At 35.8% G+C, this 16,244-nt stretch overlaps 1 protein-coding gene across 2 annotated transcripts in view; it reads right to left on the reverse strand.

Moving 5' to 3' along the window:
- LOC129726810 (leucine-rich repeat-containing protein 20) overlaps positions 1-12,739 on the reverse strand; it is a 39,739-nt gene extending 27,000 nt beyond the window's left edge. Inside the window, exons 1-2 of one of the 2 annotated variants that reach the window (XM_055683932.1) lie at positions 12,020-12,739; positions 11,918-11,938 (exon numbers count right to left, since the gene is read on the reverse strand). In XM_055683932.1, coding sequence (XP_055539907.1) covers positions 11,918-11,938; positions 12,020-12,239 — 241 coding nt within the window. In that variant the 5' untranslated portion in view covers positions 12,240-12,739. The remainder of the gene's footprint in view (positions 1-11,917; positions 11,939-12,019) is intronic. The other variant, XM_055683933.1, reaches the window with a different exon arrangement.
- Positions 12,740-16,244: the final 3,505 nt, after the last annotated feature.

The following is a 16,244-nucleotide window of genomic DNA, read 5'->3' on the forward strand; positions in this document are numbered from 1 at the left end:
CGTAGTTCTACATCAATAAAGCCTATGTTCCAAAATGCGCACTAAAAAGATTTGTAAATTCAATTAATTTTTACAGAAGTATATGAAAAGGTTATAGTTTCATATCTCTTTATACCTTTCCTATTGACAAAGAAAAACAAATATTTACTAGAATTAAAAGGGACTCACCAATAACAGAGTTAAAGAGGCGTCTATTAAAATTCCGGTTTGACTATTTGTAACTTTTCTTGACGAGGTTAACAGTAGGAAAGTATGATTAAAATTAAAAGAACGAAATACGACTGCAAATACTTAGGCCACCAAAAATTGATAAAAAATTTTAAATCGTTAAACGAATTAGGTATGAATAAACATATTCCGGCTTTGTAAAACAGTTTGCACATTTTTTATTACACCTGCGAAACACCAACGCAACTGTCCTATTCTCACCGTTCAAAGCTCAAACCGCACGCGACATCGGCCACGAGACCGGCAGAGCAATGAACAGCAAGGATTTTTTGTTATTGTTTACAGTGACAAATATGACGACGTATCAACCGCACCATCTCACGGGTCAAGCAAATTTACACAAGAATCACAAAATAGGGGTAATTTTATATGACGACTTTCAATTGAGACTGTGCCAATTTGCGCCACAGTTTCCCAACCGATATTTCTCATCACATGTTTTTCTTCGAAAAAGAAAAATCTGCGCAGTTCTTCCTCGTGGTAGTTAACGAAGCACGCAAACGCAGAACTCGGCGACGACGACGACGACGGCTTACGTTCCCATTTGATCCAGCCGCGTCATTGACTCAGGACAAGGAAAATCGTACTGCCGCGTTGGGAAAATACGCTGACTTTGCCCCTGTTATTCTGCGTCGTGCCCACGCGGTAGTATTCCTACGGAGGGCATCATCGTTTACATTATATTTCACCGACTTTTACGAGAGCAAGACAACAACAAGGAAGAAATTTCGCGGAAAATGATTTTTTCTTGCCGATGATCTACTGCGAAGTGTGTGGTATGGCGTTTCAATTAGTGAAAAAAATGACCTGGATTTGTCGTAGTGGAAAATTTTCTACAGTCGACGGCAGCGCTCTGCCCACGTGAACCTTCAGTCACAAGGGAAAGATCGCACCGAAGGTCTTGTCTTGATCGTAATCACAATGGAAAACACTCTCTAGCGTAATTGGACATGAATCATTAGTCATATCGAATTCAACGGTGAATTTCTCCCTTTTATCTTACTAACAACTAGTAGCGCTTACTTGGGCAGTAATAATCACTAGCAGTGCATAATATAATTACAACTTTTTTGATCTCAGTGCTAATTCGCTTTCGTTGTGCAAACATGTACAGATGTTCGTGACAAATGACACCGCCATCAAAAGCATTCAATTGTAATTATTTCCTTGTCATTTGTTTGGCGTTTCCAACTCCATTCACGACGGAGCTGACGGGCAGTCAGATGGGTTAAACTGCTCGGAAAAACTTACTTAACCATCCGTTCAGATACGAAATCGTGTTCCAACAGACACGCTAGCGCACAAGAGCTCTGTGCAGGGTAATGATTTAATATTATGCTATCAAATTCATTGCTAGCCTCATCTATGAGTTAGTCCCTTTTGATGTTCTGTAATTGTGGAAGGTAATAGTTTCCATTGCTTCCTCCAATCGCTGCGCAGATTTTATGAGATAGAGTTATCAATTAAGAAAATTTTATAGCTGGTATAGGACATGATGTTAATTGTTGTGGTACTCCCGAATATCAGCCTAGAGAAACCAACAGTTAAAGTAAAAGCGTTAATACCAAGAGGATTCCACAGTTTGCTCTAGATTGTATTACCAACGCACCCGCTTGACCTTAATTTCTCTGTCGACAGTAGGTGACGTCAAGAGTTAACAGCCACTTCTATGATTGCGATCCTCGCGCTGTCTGCCTGTACCTACCAATCGGTCAGTAACTACAGCAGCGGCGCGCATGACAAAATCAACTACGCCAAAACCAATCCTTATCACTCACTTATCGTACATTGGAAGCAATATTGCGATGTACAATTGGTAGTATTTTGGTTTCGATTACCTACCTCTCATCGTATTTATACCGGTATTTATCGATGCTGAGTCACAGGAAACAGTTTTTGTTTTGCCAATGGAAAATCTGTGCATTGTCGACCCGCTTACATACTCAATTTTTATTCGTTAACAGGATTTAGGACAACTTCGGCCTGAACGGCGACTTCTAGCTTCTCGATAACAGCTTAAGAGGCCAAACACCACAGACTACAATGCACTCATTTTGAAATCCAAGATGGCGGCTTGCAGTTTCTGGAAATGTTGAAATTTGTATTCCCGTTCAATTAGTTAATAAAAATAATGGATTTCTTAATGTTCACTACAACCAAGCAGCACTTCTATTTTCGTGTCTAAATTAAGTTTTAAACCCTTTGTAACCTTTGTGTTGTCAGAACAAATACTAAACTAGCGGGTAAAAACGTCAAAATTCAAATGAAATTGCTCAATTATTCATTCGAGGAAAAAATACTAAACAAGTGGAAAAGTAATACTGAAAATGGAATGCAGTTCATATTTTCCGGGCATTTATGATAATTTTTTATCGATAACAAGTTTTGTTTCGAAGTCATGTGTTCAATTGTGTCAAAAAATATCCACGTTACATCACGAATCGATTTGGACCGTTCATAGGTACATGTTTTAGATGCAAGTTTGAACAACTTAGTAGTAATAATAATGTCATTTTATGAAATTAGGTCACATTTATTGTTCTATTAAAAATACCATAGGTTAAAACATAGCATGTTAGAGAAGATGTATTTGACTGAAACAGCAAAGACTTCGGCAAAGTTTTTGGTGCATATTAAATGAGAAAAGTTAGACATAATTACTAATATGAGCTATTCAAAAAAGCAAAATAGAAATTCACTTTCCAAGACATTGATTTTTTATGTTTTGTTAATTTTTATTAATGAAACAAAGTTTTCACGCTGTTTATATTTTTAATCAGTACAGCACCTTCAGTATCCATAACTTTGCCGAACACACCATTTCAGTCCAAAGCACCAGTTTCTCATCACACTTTATTGTTATTTTTCAAGCCAGTTAATGGGCGAATGTGTTCTTAAACAATGGATTAATATAATAATATAATATCTTTACTACACCCAATCAGCTCTACGTAATTTTTATCAAATCGTAAATCGTAAAAATCGTTACATCAAACGAAATACTCATATGATAGAGCGTTGCACGAAGAAATTATTTTCAAAGGGTCAAAGATATTTGCATTATTGAATTATTATTGAAAATAATATTGAAAATTACTACGCTTTCGTATAGAAAGTCTCGAGCGTTTTCTTACGCTAAACCGCGAAAACGACAAACTACATTTATAATTTCCACTACTTCTAGACGACTGTGGAAATCAAAAGTTACCACTGACCAATCCAATGCAAGTAAAAGAATCCTTTTGATAAAGTTTGAAATGTTATATGTATGTTTGTGTATTGTGTTTGAGCTAAAATTGAAAAAAATAGAGGCTATCTGATTGTACCAACCTTAACTAGAATGTTGGCGAAATTTCATGCCATGTTATTACTTAGTTTTCACCTTATTGCTCTCACTCTAGATGACGTCATGTGTTAAACCTTGACAGAAATTTACTTTCTTCATTGTACCTTTTTGTATGTATTTGTATTTTTGTATTTCATTGGGTCATATATACCAGCGTATTTTTGCACACTAATGAGTTCAATTAGCTCTCGAAAAATCGGTAATGGTTAATTTTTTTTAAACTTATGTTTTTCTGTTTGGCTAATAACTTTGAAGAAGATATAAAATATGTAGAAAATGTTGGAAAAACGTTATATTGAAAATTTTGATTTGAGTGAGTTTTCTATTAATAAATATCAATAACTTTTTAAATAAAAGAGATAAAAATTTAACACCTGCGACAAAGATGCTAGCAAAAGCGTCTGCAACAACTTTACGAGACACTTACTGTCCTAAAGAAATAATTTTTTCATATCATCTAAATTAATCACCAGATCGTCCTTTTTTAAAGAAGCGCAATAAAATACATAGAAACCTTTCCCAAAAAAGAAGTATATCACTAAAATTAAATTTCATTTAGAGCAGAGCTATTTATTTAGAACATAAAATCAGCAAACTATAAACACTGTGCAACGCACACTGTTTCCAAAGCTGCAAAAACGTGGTTGAAATTATTTTGACCCAGAAAACTTGATTTTAGAGCCATAGTGTCTTCAGTAAAGTTATTCCATTAATTATTTTCCGTGTTATAGAAGTTATAGTTTTGTGATTAATCCACTTAACAGTGAAAAGCGAATTTGACTTTTCTCATTTTTGCACATAAAAATTCATCGTCTTCGACAAAGTTGTAGCACATTTTATAAAAAACAACTTTTTCGAAGACACCATATTTCAATCTGCCTATTTAAATAGACTTATGTAAAGTTTTCTACAGGTTGTCACTAAAAATCAGTTTTTTCAATATAACCTTCAGTAGTGATTTTCTATAATTTTTCAATGTTCTACAATATTGTTTGTTATAACAAAACAAACAATGTCTCTGGTTATTGACGATTTTTATCAAAACAATGCATTAATTTACTAACAGATTACTTAGAAATCTGCAAATATTTGCAGACCAAACCATTTCTATTTTAAAGTATAACTAAAGCATCATTTAATTCAGATATAAGCATTTGTCTCTCGCTGTCTCCTGTGTTTATACCTCTAAGTAAATTGGTGCACTATTTTAAAAGAAATCTTCAATTAACTAAATAATTATAAGAGATAAGAATAAGCTTCCTTCGGTGAACTCATGTGTTTTATTATACTGAAAAACATTGTAGAACATTTAAAAATTTTAGAAATTCACTATAAAAAGTTATATAAAAAATGATATTGGATTTTCATTTAAATTGACAGATAGGAATATGGTGTCTTCGACAAAGTTGTTTCTTATAAATTGAGTTAAAACATCACTCAGCAAACTGGATTTTTATACGCAAAAATTAAAAAAATTAAATTCGTTTCTCTTTTTTGGGTAGATTAATCACAAAATTCTAACTTTCATAGAATGCAGAATAAATAACAAAACAACTTTGCTGAAGACACTATGGGTCCAAAATCAATTTTTTTGAGTATAAAGTAATTAGTGTAAATTAGTGCATTATTCAAGTAGAAAATGCCAATTACTAAAAAAAATGTGTGAGATGAAAATACACTTTCTTCGAAAAAATTGTTTATTCTATTATAGCAAACAATGTTATAGAACATTTGAAAATTGTAGCAAATAACTACTAAAAGTTAAATAAAAGAGCTGATTTTTAGTCGCAAGCTGTAGAAACTCCTCATAAGTCCTTTTAAATAGGCAGATAGAAGTATGATGTCTTCAACAAAGTTGTTTCTCCTGAAATTTGCTATAACTTTGCCGAACACGATGAATTTTTTTATGTAAAAATGAAAAAAGTAAAATTCACTTTTCACTGTTAAGTGGAATGATCACAGAACTGTAACTCCTATAACATGGAGAATAAATAATGGGACAACTTTGCTGAAGACACTGTGGCTCTAAAATCAAGTTCTTTGGGTCAACATAATTTCGATCACGTTTTTGCCGCTTCGGAAACAGTGTGCAACGGCTTGATAAGGTTCAAAGAACACCGCTGCAGCTAATTCAAGCGTGAAATATTGGTTTACTCAATTTCGATGCACCAGGCTCAGGAAAGCCAAATAAATATCCAAAAAAGTGCAAACTGAAATTTTGGTCATATCATTGATGAATGTTTTGCACATAAGGAAACTGTGCGTGCGATGGATACCGCGTTTCTTAACAATTAATCAGAAAGTTTAAAGTGTCAAACTTTCGATAGAGAATCTGGCACTGATTACGCGCACTAGGAAGGAATTTTTGCAGTGCTCCTTGACAATGGATGAAACGTTGATCCATAACTAGACTCTATCGATGGTCGGCAGACGGGTTTTTGCCCAAAAAGAGTAATTCGAAGCGCCCGAAAACGCAACAATCAACTGTTAAGTGTAGACCAGATTTTTTTAGGATTCGCATGATATAGCATTCATCAACTTCCTTGAACATCATGAAACTATCAATATTAAAATGAATCTGCACATTATTGGATAATTAAATCCAAGGCGAAACGTTTGCATACGATATGAAGTGCTCCTTCACCAAGACAACACTCACGCTCATTCTGCTAACAACACGACCGATATATTAAAGAAATTACGCTACAAGCTGGTTCCCCACCCTCCATATTCGCCAGATTTAGCCCAGAGCAACACCGATTGAAAATGTAAATGTGTGTGCAATTCCACTCGAATGATCTTAAAAATATCGTCTTCATATGTGCGAAAAAAATACAGGTCATTCCACACGAAGTGACCACGAAAAAGCACAAACGCATTTTTTTTCAAAATCTCTTTTTTCTTTTTCCTACAATTCATTGACGTAAGATGTCCGAAAAATACTAATAGATGATTTTTGAAGAGAATAAACCAAGGAATCCAGAAAAAAATATAAGTTTTACCGGAGGTGTTGCCAGATATATATTTTTGTATTTGAAAACTAAATTTACATTTTGTGGCCAAATCAGTCATTTTTATTTTAAATTTGATAATTCCATCGTGTTTCTTGGAAAATTTCATATGAGAAACAACTATCATACCGAGGTAGTATGAGCCAATCTCGAGATATAACATTTTTACGAAAAAAGTTGTAAACTTTGCAATTAATTTTTTTTATAATTCATAGACGTAAGCCACCCGAAAAATAGTGATAGGTGGTCTTTAAAAAAAAATAATCCAAGGAATCCAGAAAAATATTACTTTTTTTTCGGTGTTGCCAGATAGATTATTTTTGTATTTTAAAATTTATTTTAATTTTATTTTAATTTGATGGTTTCATCGTATTTCTTGAAAAATTTTACGTAAGAAACACTTCCCCCCTTGGTAATATGAGCCAATCTCGAGATATAGCATTTTTACGAAAAAAGTTTTGAATTTCGTTATTAATTTTTCGTAAAAATGTTATATCTCAAGATTGGCTCATATTACCACGAGGTGGTTAGTGCTTCTTACGTAAAATTTTCCGAGAAATACGATGAAACCATCAAATTCAAAATAAAATCAGCCGTATTGGCCGAAAAATGCAATTTTAATTTCAAAATACAAAAATAATCTATCTGGCAACACTTCCGAACAAAAATAATATTTTTTCTGGATTCCTTGTATTATTTTCTTCTAAATTCACCTATCACTATTTTTCGGGTGTCTTACGCCTATAAATTATAAAAAAATAATTACGAAGTTAACAACTTTCCTCGTAAAAATGTTATATCTCAAGATTTGCTCATATTACCTCGGGATGATAGTTGTTTCTCATGTGAAACTTTCCAAGGAACACGATGAATTTAAAATAAAAATAGCTGCATTTGCCGAAAAATGTAAATTTAATTTTCAAATACAAAAATAATTTATCTGGCAACACTTCCGGTCAAAACTTATATTTTTTTCTGGATTCCTTGGTTTATTCTCTTCAAAAATCATCTATCAGTATTTTTCGAACATCTTACGTTTATGAATTGTAGGAAAAAGAAAAAAGAGATTTTGAACAAAAAATGCGTGATTCTGCATTGAACAGGGGGTCCCACAGAGCGGGGGGTATTCCAATCGACACCAAAATTGGGATTTTTCCAAAAAGACAGTAGATGAACAATTCCCCCAACTTTGAGTAAAATTTGTGATGGTCGTCTCCAAGTGGCATGTACACTTCGTATGGAATGACCCATACTTTATCGTAAGGATAATTTTCACATAAGATTTTTTACCAATTCTTGGCAGTTTGTATCACTTATCATGTTTAAAACTGCCATCCTTTTAATTATATTTTTTCTACCCTTCATCGTATTAATTTTAAAACGAAAAATTTCACAGAGCCTCTGAATTTAGTTGTAAAAATTCACTTCCAAAGTTCTTGTTTGGTCAACTCGTTTGCGTTTTGGACATCATTTGATTCTCTTCGTCAGTAGCAATTAGCAATTAATTCTGAAGCGCGTTTCACGTGCGTCTTAGCCTAATTGTGTGTCCAGAACATTTGTTTGCATGAATGACTGTGCAGTTCTCTACAGTCCTCAATTCGGCGAAAAATCAAATATATTTACGAATCGTCGTCAACGAATATTGAAAACAACAATGGGCCCATATTACTACCTTGTGGTACACGTGATGGGTTCGTAAATTTAGCAGAACTATTATCACCAATCCCTACATAAAGTTGCTCACCCATTTGATAGAATTCAAAACATTTGAGAAATCTTTGGGTACAACTATTTTTTTTTTCTAATCTACTTAAGAATATGGTGTGGTTCACAATGTCTGAAGCGGCCTTCGTACCATCCTAGGCTTTGACACTAATTTTCATGTAGCTACCATAAAAGCTATTTCGTATTAAAATTCGCATGACTAATTTCAATTTTTTCTTTTTGGTTCAACATTATTTTCTATTAATCTAATCATTTGCTACACAAATAACCTAATAATGGTTTTCAAAGCTTGTGCACACAACATTGTGAGTAACCTCTGCAGATTGGTTTAAATTATTTTATTTAATCCAATTGAGCAAAATATAATTTGCACGATCTTTAAAATGTTGAGTAACTTATAGCTCGTTTGTACACGTCTGGCAGGCGGTTCCATGGCGGAAAGCTTTTTTACCAATATCGGTAGCACATCTGGTTGAAAGGAGATTTCTTGATCGGGGCAATTGAGAAAACGTGTAAAATCTCGAGAAATACGGAGGTCCATCAAATAATATTTTGTCGGTCTGAGTGCATAGTCTAAAATCTAAGTAGTTTTTGAAAGTACACCCAACTAATGATTTCTGGTAACTAGAAATGTGATCAAACCGGCGAATGTTATGTACATAGCGGGTGACAGAATTGAAAGCCAATTTTAATTTTTCGAAGTTTTCGTGAGAAACATTTGCGTAGAGTACATTGCCATAATCGAATAGGGGGACAATTAGCTGAAGTACCACGCGAATAGACTTTGTAAACCAATTATTATTATTTTGTTAGTTAGAAGTGCTCGTAGCCTCACGGTTACAGAGTCCGCTTTGACAAGCGAATAATCATAAGTTCGAACCTTAGTAGAATCAAACCGTTCGGTGTCAGTGGGACTTTTACTCCTTTTACACTACACCGTGTATCACCTGATATCAGACGATTCGTGCTATGGATGCCATATCACTATCCATATTATCTGATAACCCATACGATGAGCTGTTATCGGATATCACCTCGGATACATGACATCGTGGATATCATGTCCAAAAACCAATAAAAACCAAATTTACAGCAGTTGGCCACACGGATAAAAGATATTTGACGCAACCCTACAAATTTCGCATTTCGCGTTGCCTGCGAAAAAGAAGGAAGGAAACATATTTGCTTTTATCATTCCGTACATTTTGGCAATTCCATATGAGAGATCGCGTTAGTGCGAGCCAACTGGTGGACATCTCCATCCTAAATGCATTGCTCTTGTAGTCTTGTTTTTGCTTTGACGTACTAAAGCACATCATCTTACTGTAGTGTGAACACCCGAAGTGATATCTGATATCATCTGGCGATATCAGTTGATATGCAGCGTAGTCTGAACAAGGCATTTTACGAATGGGTTCTTTCTCAGGTTTCCTCCCATCCCCCTATTTGATCCTCCTCCCCGCCGATACGTTGCAGGGTAACTGACGAGGCTAGGTAAAGTAGATAAAGCAGTAAAGTCTATTAAAATAGGCGTGCAGAGGAAAGGTAACAGTAAAAAGATTCGTCACTGACCACGGTGATAAAAAGCACTTTCCTTTCCCGTTATAGTCGTTAAAGATGCGGGAGTAAACTCGGTCTCTGGCAACAACGATAGTCATAATTTCTACTTTCCTCCACTAACGAACGTAAGGACGTGGCCGGCGCCGTAATCGATCTTCGAAACGGAAGCTACTGAATTATTGTACATTGAAGATGGTAAATTAATCCCTAGTAGCCTTCTATATGTCTTTTTTGCGTAACTTCACTAGCTAGGAGGAGCAACTACGAAATGTGCAGTCGTTCAAGCTCCAGCTCAAGTTTTATTTGCTTGTTAGTTGTTCGATTTAGAGATTATCAGTATTGCTACAATTGAGTACAAATCTCGATATATCCAAATTGTTACAAAGAAGTCAACATTTTTTTCTTATTAGGCTGCTATGTGTTCGGCAGTTGATTCACCCGTAAGTGCTCGGAAGGGTACCAGGGTGCCCATCGAATTGAATTATTGCAAACATATTCAATTCTTGACCGATTTGGAATCTTGGCCCGCCAAAAGATTGGAAGTTTTGTTTATTCTCAGTACACGGGACCTAAAGAGCCGTTAGTCCACATATGGTTCCCGTAAATCCGAATCTCTGGGACCATGTTCAAGATCCAAGGCAAATTTCATCAATTGGCAATGCAACTAACAATACTGTTTAGTTGTATCAAAATTATTTAAATCACTCCAGGAGTTGACTCATCAGATGGACTCAAAATGGATGAAAATCAACTCCTAGAAGGATTGCGTCAATTTTGATACCAAAATTGTTTGGTTTTATTTTCAAATGTTAACATTTGCCTTGGATCTTGTACATAGTTACAGGAATCCGGATTTGAGCAGATTGTAATCGTACCAATTTAGATTATTTTTAAGGTACACAGATTTTCATGTAATTTCTTTTTCACCATGTTGTCATATGGAAAAATACGTTTATCGAAACAATCTATCTTTCTAGTTTACAGAAACAATAATTTATAGCAATTCCGACGTAAATTTATAACTACGACTAAATCGTTCTTACTGATCGTAGAATTTGGTCATGATAAGAAAATAAATATTATATCCGGATTAGTAATAGATTTCAGATCCATTTTGATTTTTTTCTTAAATAGAAACATTTCAAAATGGGCACACTCAAAGCAAAAACAGTTTTTCTAAAAAAAACTTTTTGGGGATTGTACATGATATCCACCATACAGCAAGCACAGGTAATGTGAAACGGTGCAGTCTCCATTTCTTCACATTTCACCAACAATTTCGACTTAAAATGGAAATATTTCGTACAAGAAGTGTTTCTACATGAAAAATGTTATAGAAGCATTCTACTGAAAATACATATACTGTATATTGTATACTTGAATATTTGATTCCATTATTAGGTGGTCATCGTTTTTCCTCAAATAGAAATCAATATATGTTGATGTGTAAATTTTTGTTTTTTAGATGATGAAAGTCATTTCTCGTGATACAAAATACACTACTTTGTGTAATGAGGTAAAAGAAAAAGGCTTCAAGGACTTCTAACATTGCCCTTGAGTCATAAACTCCAAACGATCCAATTAAGTTCATCTTCGTAAGACAATCACTAAACGGTACTTCAATTCTCCATATCCACCGAAACCATCCGACTTTTATGAAGAAACAACCAAAGCGGATGGCATTAGTGTCTGCTGCCAGGTAGTGCACCATGCGATCATATTGGCGAGTCAACCCCCCAACTTAAAAGGTAGCCACCACTAGCGGGCCTTCTGTGAGAAATCGCACAGTGACCTCGACGCCACCAGAGCTAGAGTCTCCGTTTTACTTTTCCGATGGGGCACATGGCGCAGCGATGTTTTTATGGGGTTTCGTTTTTTTCCTTTTCACAACATTTCGCTTTCATTGCAACCCGCTCTGTTTTGGCAATCTTTCCCCTTCACCTCGATCCAGACCAATACTTTAGACACGATTCTCGCCTCAGTTTCTCGAGCAATGTTTGCACATGCCGAGTTCGGCGCGTCTGGAACGCGTCCAAGTCTCACTCACCAGCAAGTATTGCACTGCAATCTAATTGTTCACGAACGGTTCACCGAGCAACAATGTTAGTTACCTGACTTAGTGATTGGTAACACGTTACTATATAATTACCTAGATTATTGTTCTCTTTAGCATCATCACATCGTTCTACGACTCGTATGATACCGCGTCCAGCAATTTTCGGAAACATCATGGTTGCACCCATTTCCGTAAGTCTGGCCACTATCGTATTCCGATTGTTGTTGTTGTCATCTCCGTTTCCGTTGTTGTTATTGCCGTCGTTGGCGGCGGTGTTGGTAATATCATTACCGAAATGCGATGGGGGCCTCATTCTGAATATTGGCTCTTTATCTTCCAAAGAACTCGATTACTTGATCGCACTTTAGTCTGCACTAAAGTTAGATGAATATTCCACTAAGCACCTCCTATCTGTCTAACTGATTTCGTTCTTACGTTCGCTTATTGCGCATTACACTATGAAACAAAGAAACTTTTCGCTACACTGTTTTGGCAAACTTTTCCTCGGTAGACAGTTTTCCAAAACCCGTACTATCCTCCGAAACCGCGGGAAGGTTTTCACTGCTTCACTGTTCACTAGCGAATGACTATCCGATGTTTGGATCTCTACTCGAAGCAGACCCCGCTTCAAAGCCCAACTCTAGATTTGTTTTTACATGTACTACTACACCACACCAAAGATCAGCCTGTATATCTGAGCTGTCTGTGTTGTAGTAAGTTGTAAAATAGCATGTGTACTATCCAAACAGCAACAACAACATCAACAACGCTTCGATTTTAGTGAACCGATGGCCGCTTTGTCTGCGAGTGCAGCACTACTGGTAAACCGTTCGGCACCTCTCCAGCCTTTCGGTTCTATCTGCTCTGCGTCTCACCGACCGTATCAACTTAGCACAAACAAAGAAATCGTATACTCCGTCGTCGTCGTCGTCAGCTGTTTGCTTCTGGGTTCGAAGCGTAACGACGCTCTGCGGGTTTGTTGTTGTTGTGGTTTGACTGAGTATGGAGAAACGACGACGCGCAATAACGGTTCACTCATGATTTTCACGCCACAACGCCCACGCGCTTCTGTTTTTTGTTTTGCTTTGCAATAACGGGTTTTCCGTGCGCTATAAATTTTCCCCTTCGTCTCCGAGCCTGCGGATTGTTCTTCCGGGGCACATCAGCGGCATTTTCCTCGGGTGTGTATATACACAAACACAGACTGTTCAATTGCGCAGTTCGGTAAGGGCATCGTGTTCCTATTCGAAACGTCCAATTTATAAATATTTTATTAAAGTTTCCTCGAATTGCGATTTTACATTTTTCCTATTTCCATTCGAATGTGCGTCAGATGCCGCCGCAGCAAAACACAATGAAAATAAATGAAGCGAGGGCATTTAAATTTTTATTTGCTCTTGTCGTCGTTTGGCTCAGCTGTTCGTAGCTATAAGAAGAAGAAGAAAAATAAGAAAATGGCGTGAAGTGTGCTTGAAAGAGATGGAACGAAAACAAAGACCGCTTGCGTCTTAGCGCTCAAGTGCCGCAAGATAGTTTTCTGATTACTAGCTATGGTGTATGTGTGTGCGTGCTAATAGCGCAATGCTGCAGCAAGTTTTATACCGCTACTATACATGATAGCTTCGAAGGGGGTAAGGACAAGGTTTCAATTTAGTGAATAAGACAATACACCTAAATTTCATTGTAATGTCACAGATCGTACACTACTAACTTTAAAAGCTAGGATGCTATGAATGAAATGGGATGAAACAAAATCAAAACTAGTTTTACTATGCTATCATGGTCATGTTTCAAGGGGGGCTACCTTAACATGAATGTTTCAAAGCTTCTCGGTGTAGATATGTTCGACCGTATTTTCACGCAAAACACGCTTAGTGTAAAATAACGCGTAGTTTGAGCATTTTGTTTATACATCTTGACTGCCCAGACGAAAGCTCTTTGTTTATTTGAGTCGAACACTTTTGACGCTTATTGGAGCTATAAAATCAAGAACAGATACCAAAACACCCGCTGCTGGATGTAGTGGCATGGAGTGAGTCAATTGGTAATACCTACATGCTTCCAGCAGAAACGGAAGCGTGGAACGGTAGGTAGAGAGGATCTTTTGATTTGCCCACTTTGTGTATATACTTATCTGTTGTTTGAATATTTTTTATATGCGATTATTATAACCGATAGCTTAGTTGGACTAACCAGTCTTCGAAGCAAGGTGCTCATGTGAGTGTGCGTCCATGATAAATCTACTTTTATATTAAAAATAAAATGAAAACAAAAAAATATGAAGTTAATTCTAGATTAGAACAATAATCTTTATATGTTATTTTTCGTTTGTATAAAGCTGGAAATAAGAGAGTTTATGTTGTAAATAAGGACAACCTTAAAACATAGACAGGAAATAAATAAATGCAAGTAAGGGGCCCCTAAGCACCAGATCATACTCAAGATTCAATATCAGCTCATTTTCTTATAGTGGCTAAGTAAAGAGAAATTAAATTTAAATATAGCCTTTGGTTAGGAGAACGAAAATGAACATTTGTTCAAAAGAAGATTTTTACCAAAGTCTTTCAAAAAATTCGCTTAAAAGAAGTTTCCTCTAAACAGTATTTTTGAGTATTTCCGGTCTTTTATTTTACATTTCCTGTATTTCCTTTGTCTTTCTTCCTTTCTTACTTTATCTTTTTCTCTTCTACTCAGTCTCTCACCCATAACCCATCAACTCCATGACCTTCTCTACTCCAAGCCATACGTCTCCGTTGGGAAAAGTTAATGCAATGCTAACGCATGGTGGTTCATGGATCTTTCTGATATATTTAGTGACATTGAAAATTGACGCATCATGGAGTAGGCCTAGATCCTGATTTTTTCCCAAAAAAAATTTCATTACGCGAGCTTGTATTGTTCTAAACAAAATAAAAATAATGAAAAAATTATTGTTCCACTTTCAACAACCGAGTTTTTTAATGTTCGTTTTACACTATAATAAACCCAAGCGTGACAAAAATGCGTGTAGATCATTGATAAATGGTACGAAAACTTTGTTACCTGCTAGCTACTAGAATATGTTATTATCAATAGTTTTTATTATATTTTTCAGCCTTAAAAACAAAACAATAAAAATGTGCTTTGAACACATTTGCGCGAAACGCTTTACACGCCACGGAAAGATCCCCAATATGATTTTTTGTTCCCAACGTTCCAAGCTATCAAACATAGGAAACAGAATATGTTTATTTCATCTCAGTATTTCGTAAAAAAATCTAAACTACAGTTCAATAAAACGTACACGTGGGCAATAATTATTATAATGGGATAAAAAAGTTCTATCTATATAATAAATATAAGCTGGAGTCCGCAGATCACGATTTAACTAAAGAACGGATCATCGGATCAGCGTGAAAATGTGTATGTATGGGGTTATAGGGCCGAGAAAGGTTATTAAGCTGGTTTGATACCCCTCCATTCTCTGAAATACAAATGAAACACAAATTTCTACATAATTTGAGTACTAATCAAGCAAATGGAACAAAATTTGGCTTGTGGAAGTTTTTGAAAGTTCGACAAACCTCCCTACTCTGAAAACGAGGAGTCCCATGCATATTGAAGTTTGTGGGAGCAGCAATTATTTCTAAAATGGTAAGACACCTCTCCGTCTTCTTAAAGGGAGGGGTTCCATACAACTGAAACACAAATTTATGCATAACTCAGGCACTAATAAAAAAATTAACAAAATTAAGTATGTAGAAGTATTTGGAAGCAAAAACTATTTCTTTGAGGATTTGACATCCTTTTTTTTCTGGAAGGGAGGGTCCCGTACAAAAGAAACACAAGTTTCTGCATAACTCAAGAGCTAATCAAGCAAATGGAAACGAATTTGACACGAAGAGGTTCTAAGAGAAAGAACATCTTTCATGTGAGTTCCCCTCAAAAGGGGAGGGCTCACATACAAATGAAACACAAATTTCTACATAACTTCAGAACCAATCATTCAAATTGAACCGCGCATTTCTACAGGACAATTGCGGGGCTAACGCCACGACCCTACTACCACTAATAGTTGCTCCCGAGCCGAGACTCGAACCTACGACGACTGGCCAGCATCGTACCTCGAGACCAACTGAGAGATATGATGAGCACTCTTTCTCTCGTCGTAAAAATTGATAAAATATCAATCAAAAGACGCCTGGCTTAGTTGAATTTTAAAAGTGGAATTCTCATTATCATAACATCAAAATACTAATCATCAGGATGACTGAGATGTAACCCAGTGTGCCTGTATTTTGCTAAATTACCTTACACATTATATTACCAAGATCAGAGA

Source organism: Wyeomyia smithii, chromosome 3 (assembly GCF_029784165.1).
Source record: "Wyeomyia smithii strain HCP4-BCI-WySm-NY-G18 chromosome 3, ASM2978416v1, whole genome shotgun sequence".
NCBI classification, from domain to species: Eukaryota; Metazoa; Arthropoda; class Insecta; order Diptera; family Culicidae; genus Wyeomyia; species Wyeomyia smithii.